The sequence below is a fragment of the Tiliqua scincoides genome, chromosome 3 (genome assembly GCF_035046505.1).
Source record: "Tiliqua scincoides isolate rTilSci1 chromosome 3, rTilSci1.hap2, whole genome shotgun sequence".
Lineage (NCBI taxonomy): Eukaryota > Metazoa > Chordata > Lepidosauria > Squamata > Scincidae > Tiliqua > Tiliqua scincoides.
The window spans coordinates 147,110,701-147,136,935 of NC_089823.1; the positions used below are offsets into that span (position 1 = coordinate 147,110,701).

At 42.3% G+C, this 26,235-nt stretch overlaps 1 protein-coding gene across 3 annotated transcripts in view; it reads right to left on the minus strand.

Moving 5' to 3' along the window:
* ANK3 (ankyrin 3) overlaps window positions 1-26,235 on the minus strand; it is a 435,851-nt gene that overhangs the window by 40,602 nt on the left and 369,014 nt on the right. For all 3 annotated transcript variants that reach the window (XM_066618756.1, XM_066618757.1, XM_066618758.1), the window contains 7 exons: window positions 17,573-17,797; window positions 11,261-11,415; window positions 9,403-9,614; window positions 7,448-7,655; window positions 4,611-4,707; window positions 1,453-1,681; window positions 995-1,120 (listed from right to left, as the gene is read on the minus strand). In XM_066618756.1, the coding sequence (XP_066474853.1) occupies window positions 995-1,120; window positions 1,453-1,681; window positions 4,611-4,707; window positions 7,448-7,655; window positions 9,403-9,614; window positions 11,261-11,415; window positions 17,573-17,797 (1,252 nt within the window). The remainder of the gene's footprint in view (window positions 1-994; window positions 1,121-1,452; window positions 1,682-4,610; window positions 4,708-7,447; window positions 7,656-9,402; window positions 9,615-11,260; window positions 11,416-17,572; window positions 17,798-26,235) is intronic.

Below are 26,235 nucleotides of genomic sequence, written 5' to 3' on the forward strand. Positions count from 1 at the left end.
GCCGCAGAACTGAGCTGCAATTGCGAACCTGACCCCGGTGCCACCCAGAGGCAGGATCGAAAAATGCTGCCCCCCCAAAAGTCACTCCCAGTTTTTGTTGAAAACCGAAAATGCCATTTTTTGGCATTTTGAAGGCCTCAGGCCTTCTGGAGGCTGGGAGGCCACGAACAGCTTCCTTGGCCCTTAAAAGGCTTTGAAAACAGGCCTGGTAAAAAGAAAAAGAAAAAAAATGGTGGCAGGGGGAAGGTTCGCTCCTTGCTCCCCGATTCCCCCCCATAGGAACGCCAGTGCTAAGCTATTTCCTTCTCTAAAAATGATTTAAAAGGGATTACTATGTTCTTTGGGGTCAAGATTATCATTTACCCAAAAATGTAATTATGAAACACAAATCACAAGACTGTATCCTTCCCTCAGTGCACACAGTTCAATGTTAAAAATGCTACTATTAGCTGAGACCCTCCCAAACACTTGCAATTGCATAACTGTTTGGTTATCTATCACCCAGAAGGTCCAGCTGGTAGCAGTTGTGAGCCCATTGTAAAGTGAATAATTTATTGTATAGTGAACCTTGTTTTACTATGGAGAGTTCATTGTAAAAAGATTTTATCATAAAGTGTACCCATTGAAAAGTGGGAGTCCACTGTACTGATTCATTTAAGACATCTGTATTCTCCCCTTTTATTGTAGCAGTTTTATAAAACATTCGAAACGTAGACTGGTCTTCAAAAGCTTTCCAAGAGAAGAGGCCATGGCAAAGATTTCTCAACATCAGCAAGCAGATAGCTTCTTCTGAAAGCTCATTCCAGAGCCCAGGGGCCATTCCTAATTGTTAGGATGGAGATTCATGTCTAAGGCAAGACTGTAGTGAATGGTATCCCAGATATACCTGATCCACGCATCTCAGATGACTGGGGACTTTATTTTAAGAGAAAACCTCTATTACAAAAATATTATATTTTTCTGAATGTTACTTCTTCAGTGGCATTACTTTTACCTTGATAGAAAATGGCAGTCTATTTTCTTTGAAAGCATAAAAATTAAATACAAGTTGCTGTCCTCCTTTTGTCAAAGGGGCTAGATTCCCATAGCAATCCACATAGATAGGCTTTCCTTCCAAAACCTGTGAGATCAACAAAACATTTTAATAAGTTTGTTAGTTCAACAAAACATTTTGATAAAGTTTGCTAGTTCTCCCAGTACTAAATAATCAAACAAAATAATAAGCATTTTCAAACTCCACTGTTAGAATTAATATTGAGAGCTACCTTAAAAAATATTGAGAGCTTATCTTAAGGTAAGCAACCTTACCTTAACATTGCCTATACTTGTATCAGCAAGGACTATGCATTTGTGCACACCACGCACCACTGCTAAGTAAGGACTCAATAGCATCCTCTAAAACTTTGACGAAAGGGCTGAAAAAAATGCCTTAATTATTAAGTTATGGTATACCTCAATGTCTTTGCTTCTTGCAACTTCTTCAAAATTCTCCTGCTGCTCCAATGTTTTGTCCACTTTATCATCCGTCATACAGAAGCAACGCAAATTGGATTCCACCGTATCATTTGTTTTGGCAAAAATCACAAACTTGGCCATGTATGGAACACATATTAATTCCCTATAAAGCTGTGTGGCCAGGCCAACAGTTTCGAGAACTTGATGGCAGTCTGCTAGCCAAAATCTGAATATGCAGACATAAAATAAAAACAAGACCAATCAGTCCATCTTCATACAATGGAAATCTAGATCACATAAAATTGAGCAAAAGATTGAACAAAAATTATGGTGGACCGCTACAAAACTGCTGGTGTAACAACTTACACTTATTATAAAATAATAGCTTCTTATTTTTGAATCATATCTCCTGGAATGTTTACCAGTAATGCCAAATAACCGTTGAGTCTCAAATTGGCTTTTGTTACTAAAAACACGTCTGCCAAGACAGTGACCAGGGCAAAATATTTTAATAGGCATTTTAAATATTACATATATTGTCTCGTAAATCAGCGGTCACCAAACTCGCAACCTCTGTCTGACGGTAAACCAGTCCCCATTTGGACCAGAACTTACTGTTCTGCCTCTGTGTGGCTCGTATGACGGGTAGATCTGGGCAATGGGATGCTCTGGGCAGTTGCATCTGTTGCCCAGCATCCCAGAAGACTGTGCAATAGGACGTCCGAGCAGATGTGACTGCCCAGAGTGTCCCGGTGCCCAGAGCTACTCAGCATATGAGCCATATGGAGGTGGAATGGTAAGCTCTGCTCATGGAGCAGAAGGCTTTCCTCAAACCCCAGATCTGGCCTCCAGGCCAGGGTTTGGAGGAGACCGTTGTAGATTAACAAACTTTTTCCAAGTTCTCTGCTTATTCGCTCATTTTTTCCCCCAACAACTACGATCTATGACAAATGAACAATACACCAACTATCAATAGGCAAAAAAATGTAAACCTTGGAAGCAAGAGGGCCCCTGCCATGGTGAAGGTTAGGATTAAGAGGTAAATCTGAAGGACAGTGCATGTTTATGATCAGACACATGACAGAACATTTCCTGCCTGTCCGACAGATGGCTAAGCTTCATTATATTCTAATTGGTAAGATGTGATTCATCGTCTGGACATTCTCACTGTGATCTGATTACTGGTAGAGCAAGTGCTCTGCCAGTGCGGACTGTCACAAACGTGCCACAAAGTATATTGTAATAACACAGGAGTTAGCAGTGCCAGCGGGAAGGCCCATGCAGTTTCGCCACTGCAGAACCCAATATCCACCAGAGCAAATAAGTTCTGTGTCGAGCAGTGGAGAGGTGGGGGGGGGGGTCAGGAGGAGTTGAAACAGGGCAGAGGAGGATGGGGGATGGGCAGATCAGGTCCCAGGAGTAGTGAAAAAGGGCAGGGAAGGGCAGGGGCAGATTAAGTCCAGGGGGTAAGATTGGCAGTGCTGGCACGTGCTGTATCCTATCCCCCTTCCTGGGCCAGATCTGCTGACACGGATACACTTAGATTTGTGTTAGCACTTTAGCAGGTGCAGGTTTGAGCAGACCCATTACCATGGATGGGACTTTCCCTGGGGCAAAGGGACAAATGTCCCTGTACCTTGAGGAAACCTTTGGACTTCAAAATTCTCCTGCAGGATACAGTGTGAACTGTGCTGCAATAGTGCAGGCAATTCAATAGGATCGGGCTATACCTTTGCAATGGACTCTCTTGGCTCCTGCTGAAACAGAGCCTTGTAATTTTAGGCACACTGAGTGTGTGCACCTGCAGAATTTATACTAGGTATTCCTAAAAGTACAATACGCACCCAATGAAGTGTGGAGACAGACTGACTGGACCAAACTGGTGATGGGAATAAACTCCCAGAGGACAAATTCAGGAGAGAAAAGCACAGAACACCACCAGGTATCACACAGAGTTCATCAAGGATTTACAGCCCATTTGGGACTATGGTGCTTCTGTCTCCTGGACTTTGGGTGGTAGGCCTGTCCTCTCTTTTAGGCAGCCCCCAACCTAAAACAGCTGATCAGCAACAGGCCACAAGACAGAATACACTAAGATAGGAACCAGATCCTTGAATTAAATGTAGATGCCAACTCATTCACTGGCTCATTTGCCAGTAGACTTGATGTCACCTGCCAACAATACCTCTTTGCTACCTACATAAGACAAACAGGTCAATCTCTATGCAAAAAGAATAAACGGACACAAATTTGACATAAAGCATTAACAACGGTCACTTACTACACCACTTCCATCTCACAGCACTTTGATTCACCTTTTCCAAAGTTTTTCCTTTTCCCTATACTCATGCATACATGGCTGTCCATTGAGGATTTCATTTCATCACAACTCCACCCACCTACCCGCTGGAGACCTCTATGTGGATGTAGTGATGGTGGAGGGGAAAGGAAAGGATAGGATTGGGCCATAAGGATACAATCCTATGCACATTCACCTAGAATCCACTGAACACAGTGGTCTTGCTTCTGAGTAAACATGCACAGGACTGAGCTGCAGCCAGTGGCCCTCCATCATGCACACCAGCTGGGGATAGTATTTGGCTGTTAAGTCTCCTTCCATCTAGCTACAGATGCCCACAAACTTCAGAGTGTATTGTGCCAAATAGGCAACTTGATGTGTTAATGTGTACCAATGCATCAAGATCCCCTTTTAACAGTGTTTCATCAGTGGGCAAAGCATTTGGGCATACTGACAATCTGGGCGGAAGGAGAAATGTAGGAACTGAAATATATGCACAGTATACATATACAGGAGAAATGTATGCACAGTATGTATGCACAACACACAGGAGAAATGTATGCATAGTAGTTTGTATGGCATCTGGAAAGTGGAAGTAGAAGTGAGGCTTGCTAACACATTTGTACCATTTTTGACCCTGGGTGAATCTTGTAAGCATCTCTCATTTTGGATGAAATAACTCAAACTTGACTTAGAGATCAGTACTAAATGTCCTTGCCATTTGTGCTTATCGTTCCCCCTATAGCTACACACACACTCGTTAGTTTAAATCACTGAAATTATTTTGATCCTCTTAATATAACTATTACCCTTTCTCTAAAGACAGCCATCTGTCATGCATTGGTTCTTACTATACCTGGCTGAAACGTTCGTTGTGAAAGAGACACAATCATTTACAAACGTCAGTGGAGTGGTTCCCGTGATATCTTCCCACTGAGCTGGTGAAGTACCTCCTAGCAAATAAATAAGGGATAAAATATTGGTTTAACAAGATCTCCATTTCCACTCAGCTTTTACATTTTGCTTACGTATGCTTCTACTTGGCCATAGGCCCCAATCCTATCCCCTCACCATGTTATAGCATGCAGCTGTGCCAAAAGAGGTGATCAAACAGCCTGCAGGAGGTAAGTAAATGTTTTAGGGCCCAATCCGATCCAACTTTCCAGCACCGGTGCAGCCTCAATGCAGTTCCAAGGTAAGGGAACAAATGTTCCCACACCTTAAGGAGGCCTCTGTGACTGCCTCCCCAAAACAGGAAGCAGTGCATACTCCATTGGCACAGCAGCACCGGCACTGGAAAATTGGATAGGATTGAGCCCTTACTTATTTCAGTAAAATATTTACTTACCTCCTGGTAGTCTGCCTAATTGCCTATGAGTCTCTGTGGACATTCGCCACACATTTTGGTAGTCTATGTCCAAGGAGAGAAAAGGGGCAGGAAGAGTTTTAAAGAGGAGATAAGATATGGCATGCATGATTGCCACCAGCCTTGGCAGCAATGCTGCTGCTGCTGATTTGTGATGGTGGCTCAAAAATGGCCGCCGGTGGGTCAGCAACCAAATTACAAGAGTGAGACAGCATCACTGCCTTAAATCTGATGATAGAATCAAGTAGCAAGTTTTTTTTTCTATTTAGCCAGTTAGAAGATACTCATATAACGTGGTAGTTTGGGATGCACTCCTGTTCTCCATTCTGTTGTGCAAAACAGGTGATACTGTTCTCAGACAATTAGGGGGGGGGCAGGGGCAGCTTGCCTCCTTACCTTCTGTGATGGCTCCCTTACCCAGTCTCTTCAGAAAGCAATGGGGGCATGATTTGGCGAAAATTGCGGAGAGATGGGCGCAGGGCTTGTGAATTTCTTTAAAGGCCCCTATACCTTTTTCATTATAACTGAGGAACTGAGTTGATGGGAGTCAGTTGATGGGGAAAAGGATGAGAAGGCTAATGTATGTATACTCTCTATCCCCACCAAGATTCCCAGCCACTATCCCTCTCAAGACAGCAAAAGGCACTCGTAGGCTCCATGGCCCCTGGTACTTACTGCTGTTCCAGGAAGGTAAAATGTGAGCCTGCAGGCACTGGAACCCCACCTAACCAGATGAACAGAACAGAGACCCTCACATGGACAGCAGGACTGAAGCCATGCTGTGCACACTGACTCAAGGATAATGAAGCTGCATGCATAGTATTAAAATTAAACAAATGATGAGGAATACAGTTATTCAGTGCTCCATCTGGTGAAGGTCTGGACCTTTAGGAGGAGGATGCCCAATCACAGACATTTATCACTACATGACTGAAAATGAGAGATAAGTACGAAATAAAATTGTGCCTTAGCTAAACATTTCAGCTTAAAACTGTTAGCTTTCTGTAGCAAACTACAATGACTCTTAAAACACTGAAGAACCAAGAGACTTCTAGAAGCTGGTCGGCCATGTAAGAAGTATTATGTGTTCAAGAAAATTTACTTTGACTTGTATAGTATCCTAACTACTATATAATATTATAAAGTAATAATATGTTTAATTGCTTTCAATTTACAGAAAAGGCTACAAATTAAGTGCTAAGTTGCTGAAAAGTATTTTCAAACTAGCAAAGAATGATGTGTATGGAGATACTCAAGGCTGTCCACATTTTGTGCTTTCATGAGCGCACACAAATCCTGAAGAATGGGGCAGAGACTTTGGCTTCCTGAGAATCCCAAGTTTTTGATTTTCAAAAGGAGCAAATTTCTAGTCCTTTGGTTTGGAAAGACAGATTTGAGGGTGCACAGGGCAATATAGGGGAGCCCCCATATCTGTGGAACCCATATCTTCTGATTCAGTTATCCTCAGATTAGGTCCAGCCCTCCCCCCACTCGCCCACCCACGCACTCCCTTTGGAGGCTTCCAGAGGGGAGTCTGAGCTCAGCAGAGGCTGGAGATGTCATACTGAGCTTTAGAGTTCAAAACATGTGACTTCTGGTTTCACTTGAGAAACCAGAAGTGATGTTTTTAATGCTTTATAAGGCATTATGAGGGCTTATAACCCTGGAGGGCTTCCCTGGGCCTCCTAATACTTTATAAGGCATTAAAAAGTCACTTCCAGTTTCTCAATGAAAGCCCCTCTCAGGCTTCCCTGGGCCTCCTCTTGCCTTATAAGACATTAAAAATATCACTTCTGGTTTCTCTGTGTAACCATAAATCATGTATTTTGAGCTCTAAAGCTCAGTTTGAGCCCTGCAGAGACCAGGAATGGATATCTCTGACCTCTGCTGATCTCCTCTCTGGAGGCGAGGGGAGCAGAGCCCAGACCGCAGGGATGGGCATTCACCCATAGCTGTGGTGTCAGTTATCCACAGAGGGTTCTGGAACAGAACCCCTGCAGATAAGCGGGTACACCTTTACTTGTTGAATTCTCAGAAGACAGAAAAATGGCTAAACAATATTTTCAGTCATCAGAAAATATTTCCATGACTAGCAAAACAAGAACATGCTACAAAAATAAAAATTTGCAGAATTAATTTTTTTCTTGGAAGACTTTTTTTTGCCATGGTATAGCTTTTTATAATGTGGAGTACGCAAAGGTCTTCATCATATTTTTTATCCCCGCATTTCTTTTATTACTTGGAGACCTCCAACTACTCTGAGCAACACAATGCTTAGAGGGAGACAGTATATAAATGGGGACATAAGTCCTTACGCTTTGGCTAACCTGTAATGCTACACAGTAGCCGAAGGCTGGGCGTTGTGTCTCCTTTGTATCCATTGGTTATCCCTTCCCCGGATGGGGGTGGTACAGGAATTGTCATGGTGATTGGTTTATGGAATTTTCTTCTTCTTGGTTCCACAGTGACAATGGGGCTGAAAGTTGCTTTGTTGCCAAGAATTTTCTTAACTGTTTCATCTGGAACTGGTTGAGCCTATCATCAACACAGAAAGAGATCTGAAATGAGGATATTACATTTTTCTCTAGCAAACTGTCCTCTTTATTGAATCCAGTTTCTTAGAATATGATGCTAGCCCTCTGCAGTTTCATAGATAATTATCATTTCAGCAAAAATGCTATTTGTACTTTCCCGAAATGTCAGATTTCTGCATCATTTCTGTTGCACTCTAACCAACTCAACTCAGTCCACAAAGGCATAAGATCAGCAAGGGAGGATGCGGCTAGGGTGCATTGGGCAAAGCCCCTGTAATGGAGGGTGCCAATCTAACAATCTGGCTCAGGGGACAGGTAAGGTGGCTTAAGGAGCTCCATGACTCTCTCACAGCTTTGCCACCACTATTGTGATCTGAGCATGGCAAAGCTGAGCCCTCCTGGGCAGCACAAGGCAGCAGAGAATGCACTCTACCCAACCCTACCCAGTCCCTGAAGGCCTAGAGTGAAAGGGGGAAGCCACTACTAGGGTGCACTGGGCTAGGCCCATGTGAGGGAAGGCACCGAAAGTGTAGGCCTGCCAGATACTACAAGCTGGTCAGGTAGGAGAGGTGGATCAAGGAGCTCTGCAGCTCCCCCAACAGCTTTGCCACTGCTGTTATGATCTTACCATGGAGAAGCAGAGTTCTCCTGTCTGTTACGCTGGCAGGGATGGCTACAGGGAAGGGTTGGTGAGATGGTTGCCATGGTTCCCTCCTAAAACACTGTGAGGGCTCCAAGGTTGCTGCTGGGTGCCCTCCTCTCTGTTTGCCATTCCTGTCATGAGCCCCTGTCATGGCCTAAGTCGATGTGTAAGCCACAGACCTCCCTCGTGAAGTAGCACAGGGAAAAAGGCCTGTCAGGCCCAAGTTAGCATGTAGGCCACAGGTCTCCCTCATGCAGTAGCACAGGGAAAAAGGTTCTTACAGCAGCCATGTAGAAAGCCTGCCAAAAACCCCCTCCTTTATATGTTTGAGGGCCAAGTCCTGACTAGGGAGAAGGCAGGGATAAGTCTGAGGATAACATATTATGCAGAAATATGACATTTCAGGAAAGTACAAATTGCATCTTTATATGTTGTAAAGACTATAGGAATTCAATATTATTATTAACATTAACAGTATTTATATACCGCTTTTCAACTAAAAGTTCACAAAGCGGTTTACAGAGAAAAATCAAATAACTAAATGGCTCCCTGTCCCAAAAGGGCTCACAATCTAAAAAGATGCAAATGAATACCAGCAGACTGCCACTAGAACAGACAGTGCTGGGGTGAGGTGGGCCAGTTACTCTCCCCCTGCTAAAAAAAGGAGCACCCACTTGAAAAAGTGCCTCTTACCCAATTAGCAGGGGTAATTGGGGGGCAAAAACGAGCTACAGAGTTCAGAAAAATAAATGCAGTGCTATCTTGTTGCAAATAGTAATTCTTTGTGGTTCTCCTTGAATTTCAACAGTGTGAGGTGTTTTACTGATAGAGGAGCCCAGAAGAATTTATCAATAACAGGTAAAAGAAATATGCATTTTGGGCAAGTGCTATGACTGCAGAAATTGGATTAATTCAGAGAGCAGTTGCACCTTGAGAGGCTTACGCTACTTGGAATCTATGCAAGGCTCACTAGGGTGACCAGACGTGACAGGAGACAGGGCTCCTGTATCTTTAATAGTTGCATAGAAGAGGGAATTTTGGCAGCCCTGGTTGTCATCTAGTGAAACCTTTACCTATGCTTCTCAAACAAAAAATACTTTGTTACCTGAAGGCCTACTCGTATTCTTTTGGTTAATGCTCCTTCTGGGAAAGAAGCTTGGACACGAGGCACAGTTGTGCTGCTCAGGACACCACCTTCAGGACCAATCTGGTTGCTTTCTTGCTTAATTCGTGAAACCACAGCAAAGTACTGAGGGAAGTCCTTTGTAATAATTCTGCAGATACGCTTCTTCTCAAGCTCTTCAGCACTGTCCAGTTCTAGGTAAGGTAAAAATGACAGTGTAAAAATTACTGCTGAGATATTATGACTGGACTTTCAAAGAAAGCCACCCCTATTTCTGCCTTACCCCAAAAGGCCTTTTATTTTGTCTAATTATTTTGGCAAGAATGTCTCTCTCTTCCATTTGAGAACTGGAAAAAAAATGCAATGACAAGCTGGATTTAACACATCAGGCCCACTTTTCAGAAACACATTTTGTAAATTCAACATTCAGCCTGAAGAAGAATTCTGTGTGACTCAAAAGCTCTCATGCTGTATTTTAAAAGATGGTATTTTTTTACTGACACTTTTCCATTCTTCTGGTTCAACATGGCTACCTGATTTTCTGTGCAGAAAGATGAGAACCAGCATAAATAGAAATATGGTACACTTTTAAAATTTTTACGCGCGCGCACACGCGCGCACACAGAGACAGAGAGAGAGAGAGAGAGAGACATGTAGACCAAGGATTCTCAAACTGGGGTGTCGCGACACCCCAGCCAGGAAGCCCTGGTCTTTGCCCCTTTAAGGGGCAGGGAGGGGAAAGGCAGCAACTGCAAAATCGGAAGTGGTTGCGATCGCAGGAGGTCTGGTCTAGAGGGTAGAGCCTCCGTCTGCCTGAAGATAACATCCACAAGGTCATCAGTTCGAGGCCACCGGCACCGTGCGACCTTGAAGCAGCTGACAAGCTGAAGCCGAGCTATTCCATCTGCTCTGAGCGTGGGAGGATGGAGGCCAGAATGTGAAGCCAGATCGGAATGAAACACCTTGAATGTAGTGGTTCTTGAAAGAAAGAACCTTCTTTCAAATTGTAAAAATCCCCTATTTAATAAGGGATTTAAATAAAGCCTGCCTATGTAAACCGCCTTGAATAAAGTCTTGAATAAAGACCAAGAAAGGCGGTATATAAATACCTGTTGTTATTATTATTATTATATTATTATCGCAATTTTGAGGGTCTCTGCAGCATGGGAAGTCCAGCAGAGGCTGGTGTGGGGACTCCCCGCACCCCTGGGAGACTGATGCAGACTCTGGTAAGTGGTAGCAAGTCCCTGAGCCCTTCCAAAGTGGTGCGATCCTGCAGATCATGTCGCTGCCTTCTCCCTGCTGCTGCACACATTTACTGCAGCTCAAATTATCCCGGAGTTTGAGAATTGCTGGTGTAGCCTATTTCTATTTATGCCCCCCTCTCTCTATATGGAGGAGAGGACCACCTAGAAAATAAAGCTGGTGGCTGAAAGATAAACTACAAGAAAGAGTAACATATGAATTATAATATACATCTGCACCTGCTGTTTTTGGTATGATATCCCCCTGAACTTTGTTAAATACAAAAATATTTGCAGCATAATTTAAAGTACTAAATGCTATTTCATCTGTTGGTGCTCCTTTCTGTCCTATTTATGCGTGTCTGCTCAAATAGTGCTTTGGATCTGATATCTAGCTCTGCCAGTAGATGGTGCTGCTATCAGACAATACAGTTAACTATTCCCACTTTAAAATGGAGAAGTGACAAAGATAGAGGATTTTCATATCTACGCAACATGATGCTGGAATTACGTCAGCTTTGTTTTAGTTCTTAAAATTAACCATATGATAGTTTCCAGCAGGTGCATAAGCCAAAGTGGTGATGGAATATATTTACCTTCATTCATGCCATTGAGTATTTCATTGAGGTTTTCGTGCCTGCTGTCATACTGGTGTTCTTTCCACGTTTCACCATTTTCACTGCGAAGCACAATCAGTTCTCTTTCCTTTCCTCGCATTGATCCAAAGTGAGGGATTTCCACTATGACAGGACTAGATTGAATGAAAAAAGAGAAAGAAGCAATTCATATCATAGATGTATGTTTCAGTTTACTAAACACTGCTTCTTTACTTAATGCTCTCTATCTGTCATACAGTTACAAGCACACTTATGGAGAAAAATGGTTAAGAATTGGCAAAGCTGCAAAACCCTTTCCAATTCCAATTGCAAGTCATGATATCAGTGATCCACTCTAGCTAGACATTGCAATAAGCATACACAGGAGTGCTGACATACTGCAACTTACATGAACAAAAAGTTTAAAAAAATACATATAAGCAAATAAAAAGAAACAATTCCAGCAGACAAGCTGATCCTGCACTTGGCTATGCACAGACAATGTCATATACTCAGGGCTGTGTGTAGTCAGTACTACAAAAAAGTCAAAGTAATTCAAATTTTGCGCCAAGAAAGGCTAGATTCTGCAACTTGTATAAATTATGCTATTTAAGTGAATTACATAATTCCTTAGTTTGCATAACTTTATTTTGCTGCTTCCTGCAATGGGAGTAGGTTAAGAAGAAATGTACAATTCTGCAACGTGGACTCCTGGGCTATCAACATTATTTAAATGATGTGGTTTTGTGAGACTTTATCAGACATTGAGCATCCAATTTTAAGTATATCACCACAGCCATATGATCAAGAAGTGTTCTTAAAATTAAAATTAAAATAAGGCTGAAACTTTGAGGAAACTAAATTTGGCTTTTTTTCTGCTTCAGCAGAATCAAGGCATATGCACAGCTCTGTATGTATACAGTGCCATTTACTCAGGGTTGAGTGTGTCCTGCCTTGAAATAAGATTCAAAATTTTGCATCCAGGTTATTTAAATACTGTATCACTATAAAAAGTGGGAATTCAGCAATTTTTTTTTGTTTTTTTTTTGCATTTTTAAAAATTAAATCAATTTATGTGAATTATGGGGCAGGGGAAGAACGTTTGTCTGAAACATTCTTTCAGGCCCATCTTCACAGTCATGAAGACTAGCAGCTTGCTTTCTTTAAAAGAAAAGAATGCTAAGAGTCTAAGGAAACTGATTTTGATACCCAGTGCTACATTCTGTGGCTTTTCTTCCCTTGCTCAAAATCACTGAATACACACAACCCTGTGTTTACTCTGAACCTTATCAGTGGAAGGTGCACCATTGTAGACAAAAACAGAATTTGATTCTCAAGTGCAGAAGAGACACAGTCAGGTTCAAAACAGGAAACAAACACAAGTTCTATTTTGCTGACAAGGCACTTTTACATTGACTTGGATGGAAAGTGTATGTTTTTCTCCCATGTATGGGAGATTTCTCCATGGGATGAAATCTTTCCTCAAAAAGAATTATTGCAACTGAAATACTGTGCAGTGCCCCCCTTTCAATACTCAGAAGGAAGCCCCTCTGAGGCATCATGGAGGCATCTACACAACAGGATGTATCCCATAAATCTTCACTGTACACAGGGCAATGGAAATTTCAAGGATTCAGAATGGAACTCAAAGCCTACTGCTATATAGATTATGGATGTTGAAAGCAACAACAGCATCTGATTCTGGAGAATTACTGCAAATATTTTGGACCAATAGAAAGCAGTGATATTACTAGGCTGCTTCCTTCCATGGTAGCAAAACCTTGTGGCTCAGTACACACTTAACATTCATTAACAAGCCAGGATGCAGAGCTGGAGAGTGCTTCACTGGCTCTCACACTCTTTCCCCTTCTCTCCATGTCACATATAAATTCTTCCTTCATCTTTCTGGAAGTAACCATGACACAGTATTACATCTGCACTGACGGTAATGTTATCCATGGTAACTTTCAAACCAGAGCTTGAAATTGTCGTTAATAGTGCATAGTCAGGAGATGCATACAGCTGGAACTTTTACAATGTCCTGGGCCACTGCTGCTAATGGGGATTTTAATTATTTCACAGTATGATATTTTGCATTGTCCTTTACAATGATTTTGCAGTTAGGAGGAGTATGCTTAGCCAATGCTCTGGTTCTTCAACACTAGCTCAGCTTCGCAGCCTTAGGGCATCAGCCACTAGAAAGGATTGCTCTAGTCTTTCCATACCAGTTCAGACAACTTTCTAATTATTTGTGGTCCTCTTCTTGGCCAATGAATTCAATAGAACAACAATCTAACTTGTGGCCCACCAAACTAAATGTATGTATAGTACCTTAGCTAGGTGCTTGATGACACCCCCCGCCCCCATCCTGGAGTTGCACATGAACATCAAGAAAGGGAGATTATTGGGCTATCACATATGGCTTATGACCTGTATTCAGTTTGGTGGGCCACATGTTTTGCAGGCCTGTGAGAGAACTGTGATCTATGTAGCTATATGCACACTGGTAGCTGCAATATTTTCTTCAGCACTATTCAAGTAATGCACCATTTATGACCTGACTGTGTACCTTCCATCCAGAATTGCAAATGCATAATTAAGGGATCAGTGTGAAAAATCAACAGGTGCAGCTCTTTGTTTTTTGTGCCATTCCTTAAGAAGATGAGTAGTTTTGCTAACCAGTTTGTGGGCAAGAAAAGCACTTGAAGAATTTCATCACAGAAACACGAGCAGTTATGGATTATGCAGCTTTAAGATGCTTCAACAGACAGTATCATAATTTTCCTACAGAGGTTGTACTTCACTCTGTCCCTTCATATGGAAGAAAAGCTTAGAGTGCAATATTAAGGCATGTAGCGAGCACTACACAGTGCTGTGCAAACAGCTAGCAGCTGATATTAAAAGGGACACAGAATTTCTCCAACTTTTATAATTTTTTTATCATGGAGGTGAATTAGAAACTGTGATAATGGTAGAAGAAAAAAATAATTAAAAAATTTAGGGCACAATCCTACTAATTTAAGTCACATTCCAGTGACTTCAAACGCTATATTCACATGCTTAAATAATCCCTGTGAGATGAAAAAAGTGCTTCACATTGAATGGACTGCCCTTGTTTATTTCTGCACAGAGCCAATTGTTATTTTAATATATGTTTGGGGATTTGCTCCAATATCTCAAGGGAGATAGACATCCCCCTTGAGCAAGTTACTTGCCTACCCTTCACTCACAGCTCCCAGCTCAGAAGTATCTAAACAGACTGCAAACTAATACAATCTTTGCAGGTGGACTTGTCAGATACTGTCTCTCTGTATAAGACCCACACAGTTTTGTGCACAAATATAAACAATACTCACAGAGAAGGTATTAAACAGGTATTGAACACAGGACTTGGAACAACAAGTTACATTAAACTTCACAACCTTTGAATGCAGGTAGTCAAAATGCTCAAGTCTTTCAAAGAATTTATATATATATGAATATTACAGGTTTTTTTTCTATATACATATATATCCAGAATTTAAAATTCACACTTAGTTTTCACAATTGTGTTTTCCAACCTGAAACCTAATTTCAGTTTTAAAAGGTTTAACTTTTCCCCAGTCTCAACTGAGAAGATGATATACTTAATTTTAATAAATGAAACCCATTTTCGACACAGGGGTGGCCAAACTGCCACTCCTGGGTATTTCAAGACATTAGATGTTAGTGGCATTCTTTATACATAGGTACACTGTGGACAAAACAGGAACATGCCAATCACTCCCAGTCACCCATCTATTCACTGGGGCTGGAGGGTAACTGCGAAGAGATCAAATTCTAAACTCTTGCTCTCCAGACAGACTGTTCCCACTGCTTGATTCTCTGTAGTGAATCAGCTCACAAGCTGTTGTATAAAAAATCTGCTGGCTGCAGCTGTCCAAACAGCAATAGCTGACTACAGTTCCATGCCTCAGATTCTTTACTATATACCAGCAGTATCAATGAGCTTCAGTGGGTTAGGATGCAAGCATGTAACCAAATAAAGCTGCAAGTGTGCCATTGTTCTGCCTTCAGTGAGCCCCTGGGCAAGTTGACCTCTGACTACTCAGCTATATGAGATATCAAAACATACCTAATTCTTCCCAAACTCAACCTTGTTTAATGTAACATCATGTTAAGAATTTTAGATATTGTCCCTAAGTTTTTAGTCTCTTTCCTGTTTTTGTTTTTGCACTCCTGTTCAAGGATATACATGGGGGCAGGATTACCTGTATATTTCCCCTCCCAGAGGATTATGAAGCGATGTCACCTGTGGTTGTGGTGGTGATATCTTTAATATGATCCACAGGACCATAAGTGAATCCCTGGGGATTGTAGGCCAGGTTTTTTTTTAGAGAGGGAAGCAGAAGTGATAGCAGGAAAAAAACAGTGAGGGAAGGATTCATATATGAATACATGAAGCTTCCATGTTGTTCCAAACCATTAGCCCATCTTGCCCAGTACTGTCTACTCCAACGACAGAGGCAGAGAAGCCTTTCTGAGCAAGTGCTACCCAAGATCTGTTTTCACTGGAGGTGGCAGGGCCGGAACCTGGTATCTCATGTGTGCTTGAGATAAAAGTGAAAAATCTGTACTATAGCACTCAACTTCCTTGGGAACTCTTAGGAGTTTGGGGCTCCACCCAGCCTCAGCAGTACTACAGTCTTTGGTGTTCTCAACCATTCATCGCAATGTTCTGAACACAGAATTCAGAACACCCATTCATTTATCTACATTCATTTATCTACCCGGAAATCCCTGTAAAACATGGAGGGCTGTGGGGTTAACTCTATGGTGCACCCTTAGTACAGAAGGCGAAAGCATGTTGAATTCTGGCCAACACCCCATATAATTCAAATGTGTGAACTGGAAGGTTCTCAACATTCCACTGCAGTTGCACTTGGTTAGGGAAGGTCAATAATAAAGGAGGGTGTTTTTCATGGAAAGTAGCTCACCATTACTCATTATGACATCATCACTCCATGGTTTCATGGGAGACACTTTGAAAACCTAGACTGATTATTTGGCCACCCCTGTTTTATAAATACCTGCTGTAGAAAATGGTCCAAGTTTGGCAATGCTATTCCTGCCATAGGCTGACTCCAAAACCGTGTAAATACCTTCTCTACTGATGAGGCTAAAATCAAAGGACCAATACTGTGCATGTATGTTTTCATTTTAAGTGATTCAGTGCAGCTAGAACAGTTAAAATTGGTTATAAATCAGGAAAAAGCACAGAAGTTATGAAAGCAGAGATGCTTGCAGTGAATTCCACATGCCTAGAAGCACAAGATCAATTACAGGAGCAGTGCTAGAATAAAATCAAGCCACTATGATTTGTCTTTCAGTGATAGTTAAATCAACTGAAAGGTTTGTTGTTATTAACTTAAAAAAATGGGAATGACAAAAAACAAAAAAGCAAGTCAGAATAAAACAAAAAACAAAAAAAAACTGAAGACATTTGATATCTTGTCTTATAAGCATCCTACCCAATAAATTTTGTTCCTTGAGGACCAAGCTGCAGGATTCGGCTAACCATGCTCTCGCCCTCATTTAGGGGGGGAGAATTGGTGGGAAGGTGCAGTTTACTGAATAACATCCATGCAGCAGGAAGAGAAACAAGAGGGGACATTAGGAACAAGCTGTCATTCCCGACAGAACTTTCCACTAGGGACCATGTATGGTCATGAACAAAATTTATCATCAGTCTTAATATATGTACATATTTGTTGATTTATACACCTCACATCATAGTGGATTGTTTCCCCTACTGTTAAGCTTTGAAAAATGTCTGCTGTTAGTAACAGCATTTGTGTTAGTAAATGGCTCAGATTAAGTGCCACAAAATTCACATTTGATGGTTCATTCTTCCCTTGGTGTATGCATGCAGCTCTCAAGGTTGCAGGAGGGGTTTGTACAGAGCATACATTTAGAAATTTGATGGCATTTCATAATCATTTGGTTCTGGACATACAATCACCCCCCACTTCAACACTGCTGCAGAATCCTGTCATTCTATACATTCACTCATCTCCCTTTGATGCTAATGGAGATGAATCAATAGACGTGTACATTCTGGTGGCTTTCTTAAAAACATCATGTGCTTCCACAGGTAACCTTCTTCTTGATATTGTAAAGGATTCTGTCAAAGGCAGAATTATAGACTTGAAAAGCAATGGAATCCTACCTCAAATGCTCAAATAACATTATTTCAGTAGGCAACATATCCAAATGGTAAAGAAAGAAAAAAATAACATGATAGGCAGCAATGTGATTCACAGGCCAACTCACCCTAAGAACTGTGCACCCGAAGGCCCCATTTCTACCAGTCTACTAGCCAATCCTTCTCCTTCAACCATTGGTGGAGGGCTGGCCAGTTTGTGCCTCTTTACCAAGCGGCAGGTGATGCGGGTAGGAGCTGTACATTTACGTGGCGGAATAATGATCCTCATGCCGTGGTGACGGCTGCCCCTCATTGAACCCCCACGTGCATCAACCATAAAACTAACCAGAAAACTGCAGAGGAAAACAAAAAGAAAATGTCATCAGAAAGTTTTTAAAACTGTAAGACCACAAATAGCGACTAATATCAAACAGTTATAATGAGACCAAAATGTAAGAACATCACTGTTAGAAAAAAAAAATCTTTGGCCATATAATATCTGTTTCCCAGCACAAGATAAAAATATCATGACTTCTTCTTTTGAAATGGATACTGTTATTAAAATACATGATGTTTTAGCATTGTACTAGGAAGAAGTTTAGTCAAAAATATGGACCATTATGGTTAACAAGTCCATACTGAAAATATATCAGCTATACTGAAAATATATGACTATAAAAATTCAGTGTTTCTCAAACTGTGGGTCGGGACCTACTAGGTGGGTTGCGAGCCAATTTCAGGTGGGTCCCCATTCATTTCAATATTTTATTTTTAATAGACTTGATGCTCTCATGGTATATGACTCAATTTGGGGAAATGTTACAGACCTGTACTTTTAGCAAGCTACTATGTATACTTTTTAACAATGATAGTAAATGGGACTTTCTCCTGGGTAAGTGTGGGTAGGATTGCAGCCTAGGATTCTTAAAAATTTTCCTGCTTGATGATGTCATTTTCGGTCATGACATCACTTCTGGTGGGTCCTGACAGATTCTCTTTCAAAAAGTGGGTCCTGGTGATAAATGTGTGAGAACCACTGGACTACATCATTCATGCAGTAATTAGCTACTATGCACTATTGAGTATTCTGCAACATCTTGTGTTTCAAGGAGATTGGAATGCACAAGGTTAACAGCTCAGTATTTCACAAGTTCAGGGTTCCCATTTTCTTTACAAATGTGCAAGAATAGAAATTGAACAATCACATTACCAAAGTGCCTTTAGAAATAGAATGCTATTTCTTTGCAGTAAAGCCATGGTTTTCAAAACTGGTTTCCTAGGAAGCTCTTAGAGACTTCTCTGTTAGAAGATCAGTAATGGAGGACAAGTTCCCCTGCAAGACACCTTGCCCACAATTCGCAGTTTTCTCCTTGCAATGAGCTGCAAGTATATTTTAGGGACCAATTTCAGTTCACAGAAGTGTGATGGGAAGGGCCACATCAGCATGCAGCCTAAAGCAAACCCCCCAAACCCTTTGCAAAGAGGTTCTGTGACAGATATTCAAGGGTTCCACAGTAGACAAGTAAATGGAGAAGTCATGACCCAGAGATAGCAAGTTTGAACTCACTTGTACGAGCACAAAATCCAGTGGAAGTACCATACATTTTTTTAGCTTTGAAGAGATCCAGCAACAGGAACTTGGATTTTTGCTTATCGTGGATCTAGAGACCAGATTGCACTGTGGGCACAATCCTTATCTGTCCTAAATGGTAACGTCAGTAATGAATGGACTGGTGTGTTCAATGTAAATACAGCAAATGTTCTATACCGAGCTAGCATGCTTATGAGAAAGTTTGTTCCTGGAGCCATGTCTGCAGAAAGTACTGAGCAGCAAGCTTTGGATGCCACCTCTATGGGCACTGGCACTCCTTCAGCAAGAAGGGAGAAAACTGTATTGCTGCTGTTAGTCTGAGACAAGGAGGCTCCTCACACTGCTATCTACAGGAATTGCGGAGTCCGTGCCAGTGACACTTTTGGGTAAACGGCAGTGTCCACCATCCCTGGGGCCCTGTTTTTATAATGTACTCCATTCTGGCACTCCTCTGAGCACCAGCATGTCTGGTGTGCTCTCACAATACACCACTTGTAGCATGTCTCTGGAGCAATGCTAATTCAGGGGCAGTGAAGTATTTGCCCTGGGAGTATAACATTGTGCGGCGGCAGTAAAGAAGCCCAATTCTATGCTTGGGATCATTAGAAAAGGTATTGAGAACAAAATAGCTAATATTATAATGCCGTTGTACAAATCTATGGTAAGGCCACACCTGGAGTATTGTGTCCAGTTCTGGTCGCCACATCTCAAAAAGGATATAGTGGAAATGGAAAAGGTGCAAAAGAGGGCAACTAAGATGATTGCTGGGCTGGGGCACCTTCCTTATGAGGAAAGGCTACGGCGTTTGGGCCTCTTCAGCCTAGAAAAGAGACGCCTGAGGCGGGACATGATTGAGACATCCAAAATATGCATGGGAAGGATAAAGAGGATAGAGAGATGCTCTTTACACTCTCACATAATACCAGAACCAGGGGACATCCACTAAAATTGAGTGTTGGGAGAGTTAGGACAGACAAAAGGAAATATTTCTTTACTCAGCGTGTGGTTGGTCTGTGGAACTCCTTGCCACAGGATGTGGTGACGGCATCTGACCTGGATACTTTAAAAGGGGATTGGACAAGTTTCTGGAGGAAAAATCCATTACGGGTTACAAGCCATGATGTGTATGTGCAACCTCCTGATTTTCGAAATGGGCTATGGCAGATGCAAGGGAGGGCACCAGGATGCAGGTCTCTTGTTATCAGGTGTGCTCCCTGGGGCATTTGGTGGGGCCGCTGTGAGATACAGGAAGCTGGACTAGATGGGCCTAGGGCCTGATCCAGTGGGGCTGTTCTTATGTTCTTAACATCTCCAGCCATGCCAGCTCTGAGAGTAGAGGCTCTGCTGCTGCTGTCCACTATGCTGCCATCTGGTAAGTCTACCAGGGCCCAACCCACATAGAAGGGGATCTACCAGAATCACTTTGTCCAAGTTGCCTGAAACATGATGCTGGCCCTGGGAAAGGCACAAAATTTGGGGAGGGGAACAAGGACTCAAAGAAGCTATAACAGGAGCTTCTGTTTCTTGGGTACAGAAGCATTTCTTGAGTGAAGGTCTGCCCTGTCTCCCTTTTGACAATATTAGGGTGCAATCCTAACTGCGCCCTATGCTGGCCCAAGTCCCTTGGGCCAGCCTGGGAGGGTCACAAATGTGCCATAAAGCACGTTTGCACCTCCTTGGGAGGAAGCCAGGCCGGCGCTCTGAGAAACGCCAGCCTGTGGAGGCTGACGGAAGCCTCTGCGCCACCTTCCCCACAGCTCCTTGGACGAAAGGTAGGTTTGGGGGAGGCAGGGAGGAGGAATGAGGGAGGCGATCCTGGGCAGGGGGTGGGAGGGCGATGGGCAGCCCCAGGGTGGGTGGGCGGGGAGCGGGATGCGGGGCTGGGATCCGGCAGCGATGCCGGATCTCAACCCCCATTTCCGGGGAGTTTGGAGCGGCTTCAAGCCGTTCCACTCTCCTCGGACTTGTGCCACATCAGGAGGTGGCACAAGTCCAAGGAGACCCATAGGCACAAGCAGCCCTTACCCAGGGGTAAGGGGAAGTTTCCCCTTGGCTCTGGCTAAGCCGCTGCTGGTCGCAATCCTGCTCTGGATACAGCGCAAGCCTCCTGGCTTGCCTGTTCCAGCGCAAGTTAGGATTGCACCCTCAGCTCTCTAATCTCCTTTTATGTCTACACAGTAATACCTCCATCAATGCAGGGGATCCATTCCTCTGAAGCCAAGCATGCTATGAGAGAGCACTAAAAGAGAAGCCACTGAAGGCTCTGAAAACCAATCAGCCCCACCCTACCCAGAATGCGCTACTCTCATTGGCTCCAACGGCTGTCAACCCAGGATGAAGCTATCATAAAACAGCTAAAGGAGGAAGCTTCACAGGTGGTATTAGTGTACTGACTTGCACTAGAATACACTGGTGAGCAGACCTTAGAGGGGAAAGACCAGAGAAAACTCATTCACTTCTCAGTCACTTTGACTGCTTTTGGGGCATGAATGTCAACAACTGAATAATGTCTATGCTAACATAAGGCTCTAGACAAGAATAAAAATGGCTTCGTCTTTATTCATTGCTGTTAAACGGAGCACTGGACAAGCCTGAAAGTTCAGTGCCTCATCCTGCACGTGGACAGGTTCCTCATTCATATCAGCACCCTTGGGAGCAGGAATCTATACCCTGGTAAAATTAGGAAGTTTTCAAGAGGTGCCTCCAGAAAACTGCAGTGGAATCTTCTTGAAAGCTGCCAGCATGAAGCCAGCCGCTGCCCCACTACAGAAAGGGAAAGGAAATACTGCTGGTGAAACATTAAGCAAGAGCATAAAGGCCTTGGGGGGAGGGGAAGGCAAACAAAGTTGGTTCTCAGTTATGTGCAGTTTGATTGCAGTGCTGCCTAGCTAAGAACAAGCCATCATATTCAGGGGGATTAAGCCCTTTCTGCCCAACTTTGCATATACACAACAGGGATCAAATGTGCACACCCGTGGGCTGGGCAGAAAAGGGTTAAGGAAATTATTATTAAAGTATTTATATTTCATTTGTTAGCAATGAAATACACAAGGCGGTTTACATAGCAAAGAAAATGAAAAGATTGTTGCCTGTCCCCCAGGACTCACAATTTTAAAAGAGATGGAAAAAGAGACACCAGTTAACAGCTACTGAAAGTGCAGGACTGAACAGGAACAGTTGTTCTCCCTCTTTGAAATACTGTATAAGAGAACTATGACTTCAAAATGTGCCTTTCAACCAGGAAGCAGGGTCTAGAACACTCCTGTCATTGTCCTGCCTGCTAAGGAAGCTTTCTTAACCATGGAATCTCTGCCACAGAAACTCTTCACTTTATTCTGGGGCATATCTAGAGAATTCACTCAGAGACTGTTGGGCCTCACTTCCGTCAACTGACAGTACCCTCAAATACATTCAACAATGTTCTATATTTGCTGCACACTGAAGGACAACGGCTGAGGACCAAATGACTATGGCATAATTTAAGCAAGCACAGGCCAGTGTCATGGTTAGCATGCTAACCATGGCACTGGCCTGTGCTTGCTTAAATTTGTCTCTTAAATAGCAGTCATGGGAGGAGTAGGGGAGAATCAGGACTGGGACTATGGCATGGAGGAAGGTGGGATTTAACCCTTTGCCTCACCACAGTCCTCCTGATTTGGATCCCTCCCTCCCAGTGACTAGTACAGTATTTGCCCTGGGAGGACATTAGCCTCAGGCACTCTTGCACATAAACATCTCCCTTCCACACTTATCTGAAGCGTCACAGTGACGGGAATGTGCTAGTTACCTACGTTGACTAGAATTTGTTTATTTCAAACACACTCTATTTTGCATCCACTCTCTCTTAAACAGGATTCATACTCTGCAAAGATAGCATAGGAGAGGCTCAAAGGGACTTTTAGTGGGTTGTGGAAGCGGGATGGGTGCAATCCTTCTGTCTCACCATGTGCTGCTTTCTCCACAGTTAGTCCAACCTGAGAATATGGTTAACGTTATTTCATGATACACTCAAGTAGCACAGTGGTAAAGTTAAGAATAAAAGATCCTCGCTATTATTGAAATGTTTCTTAATCAAAAAACAAAACTTGTGGACATTTTGGTACTTGCAGTTTGCATTGCCAACAACACTCTACTCTCTTTTAAAAAATGTACACATTTCTAATGTTTTTGGACAACACTTCATGCACAGTTTATATGAATAAGATTAGTAGCTGATGGTCATCTACTAAACTATTGTCAGGCGAACAACGTGAACTACGTAATTTCTACAGCACAATGCTAAAAGCTAAAACACGGGAATATCTACAAGAAAAGGTGGATCGGACTGGGGATAGATGCATGACAAAAACAGCTAGACATTTCGACTGTGGAAAATAAGAAATATATATAAAAACAAAATGACAAGTCACAGACAGTGTCATCACCTTGAATCATACTGGGGGAGTGGAGAGGAATAGCTGCAAAATAATTTAGAAAGCAAATTGGAAAAAAAAAATTAATGTGAGACAATTAGAAGCAAGCAACAGAAATGTCAATCATAAGCAAAGGAAAAGAATAATAAAAAGCAAAGCATTTCTGAGTTTGGCAAAAATATATACATATAGTTTATTTTTTTAATATACATACTGAAATTCACAATATGCATTTCACTGCATTTAAAATCTTTCCTATAATGTTTATGTAAGATTTGTATAATGTTTGTATATGTCTCTCAGTATGAAAAAAGAAGGTATTCCATCAGCATTTGTGCTGGCCATAGCAATTTTCTATGAATTAGGGTTATGTTCACTTGCATGGATTTAAAAAAAAATCATTGTTCTTGCATATAGAAACTGGTTTTCAGTTGAACATTTAAAATGTGCTATAAACCATGTAAAAAGCTGCCTCTCACATCATAATACCCATTCTCTGGATTTGAGGATGCAATGGGGGATATGAAGTTATCAAGATACTGAAGGTTCAGGAAGGTTAGACTTTAGGGTGTCTCTAACATTACTGCAAGGATACAACTCATGCCACTAAGGATGTCTTGGATTCGGATGATGCATCAGAAAGTCATAGCACAAAAATTAGTCTTGAGTGCTTGCATGTGTATATAAGATTATGCACCTGAATAGCAGAATGTATTACAATATTGATTTTTACCAATAACACTTCTGTATTTCCATGTTACTCTTTTATAGACTGGGTATCTAGACAGATTGAAAACAAAATACCTCGGGGGGGGGGGGTTTGTAATGCATTTTTTGTTGACTCGGTTAAACCCAATTTTCAATAAAGCAGTGAGATGATAAAACACCACCATTTTTGTTGTAATATAGGACAGAAAGCAAAACGATGGAGTATGTAAAATGTCTGCCTCGCGCTAAGGAATCATGAGTTCAAATCCCAGCTCAGATATGAAGTTTTTTTTAGGTGGTTTGTACCAGTGAGCTTCTCTCAGTCTAATCTACCTCAAAGGGATCTTCGGAAGATCACACCATAGATAGGGAACTACGTACAGCCTCTTAAGTTCCCTAAAGGAAGGTGGGATAAAAATATGACAATAAAACACTTGTGCACAGATTCTGACACTCAATAATGCATGATTTTCACCTCTGGCATAAAGACTGGGCATAGCAAACATACAGGCACAGGACTTAATGCATGTATGCAACATGTAAACATCTCGCCACAGGGCAAAAGACCAAGATCCAACTGCTTGTACATCATCATCACCATGGAAACTGAGCAAATACAATGACAAGGAGGAAACTACTATGGAGATGGAACAACAAACACATTTTAGAGTACAGTTTTGGATAGGCAAGCAGTGAAAAACAGGACTACTGAATGTAAAACTAGCATGCACACTCTCCCTGACCAATACTTATTTTCAAAGTAGACACAGTATTGTGTTTTTTTTTAAATTGCAGTGACTTAGAGCCCAATCCTGAGCTTGCTCCACCACCGCTCTGCCGGTGGTGAGTGTCGCAAATATGCCGTAAAGCACATTCGCAGCTCTCAGCACCGGTGCTAATTCTGTGCCAGCCAGCACTGGGCTAGTGCTGGTGGATCACTGGTGCTCCACAGTTCAGTGGTCACACAGACCACTGGGTGGCGGAGAGGTGAGTGGAAGTGTGGGGTAAGGCAGCGAGGAGGAATTCTGGGGTGGGGGAGGCGGAGGGAGGACCAGGAGAGGATGGGAAGGAGGCATGCTAGGGGAAGGAGAGGGCAGGAACGGTGGCTCTGCTCCACCAGATCCTGAGCTTTTGTGTCGGGTCTGCTGCCCAACACAGAGGCTCTTCATTTTATGGCAACCCAAGGGTTGCCATAGAATCTAGTTGCCCTATTGCAGGGCTACTTCCCTAACCCAGGGGAGAGGGATGACCTGCCGGCAGCTGCCCAATTGTGCTTAAGATGCTGCAGCAGCCATTTTTGGCACTGTGGCAGCCCTGCACTCTAGGTAGCTCAGGACTGGGCTAAGTTCCTAATAGAGCAGCAGCAAGGAGAATAGAGATGGGAAAATGTCAGCACAATCCTATGCATTTCTATTCAGAAGTAAGTATAATTAAATTCAGTAGGACTTACTTTCAAGAAAGTGTGCATAGGATTGCAGCTTAAGATATGCAATCCCTGTGTTCTAGTGAGTTAATAATTCAGCAGGTCACATGACGGCTAAAAGTCTTTGTGAAGCAAGGGCATGTGCTTGCCTTGCCGTCTCCACTCCATCCCCCAACTAGTGTTCTTAGTACAGACAAACTTAATTCCTAAGGAGTACTCTTTTTGTAATTGACATCTGATGGACGTGTGCTGTTATTTCAAGGTTTAAAATGTAGTTTCCATGCTCTGGGAATCTGTTTTTTCTGCCTTTAAAGTTTCAAGTAGAAGGAGACAAAACCCTTTTGAAGTGGTTCCCTCACTAGAGTAACATGAACTCTGCCCTTTTAAATGCAGTTGCACTTTATCTATTTTCATACACTTGCAGGGTGTGTCAGCTAAGAATAAGAGTGTCGCCAACACTACTGGGGCAGAACGCTGAATATATATATTTTTTCTGTGAGCCTCTCTCCACTACCTACTGTTAAATATAAATTAAGTGTCCTAAAGGCCTGGAGCCTGATGTATTGATTAAAACAGTTGTAATAAAAATGGAGAATGTAAGTAATAAAATCTGAAGGAATTCATGAAGATGTTATGTAATTTCATTTTTTGACTGAA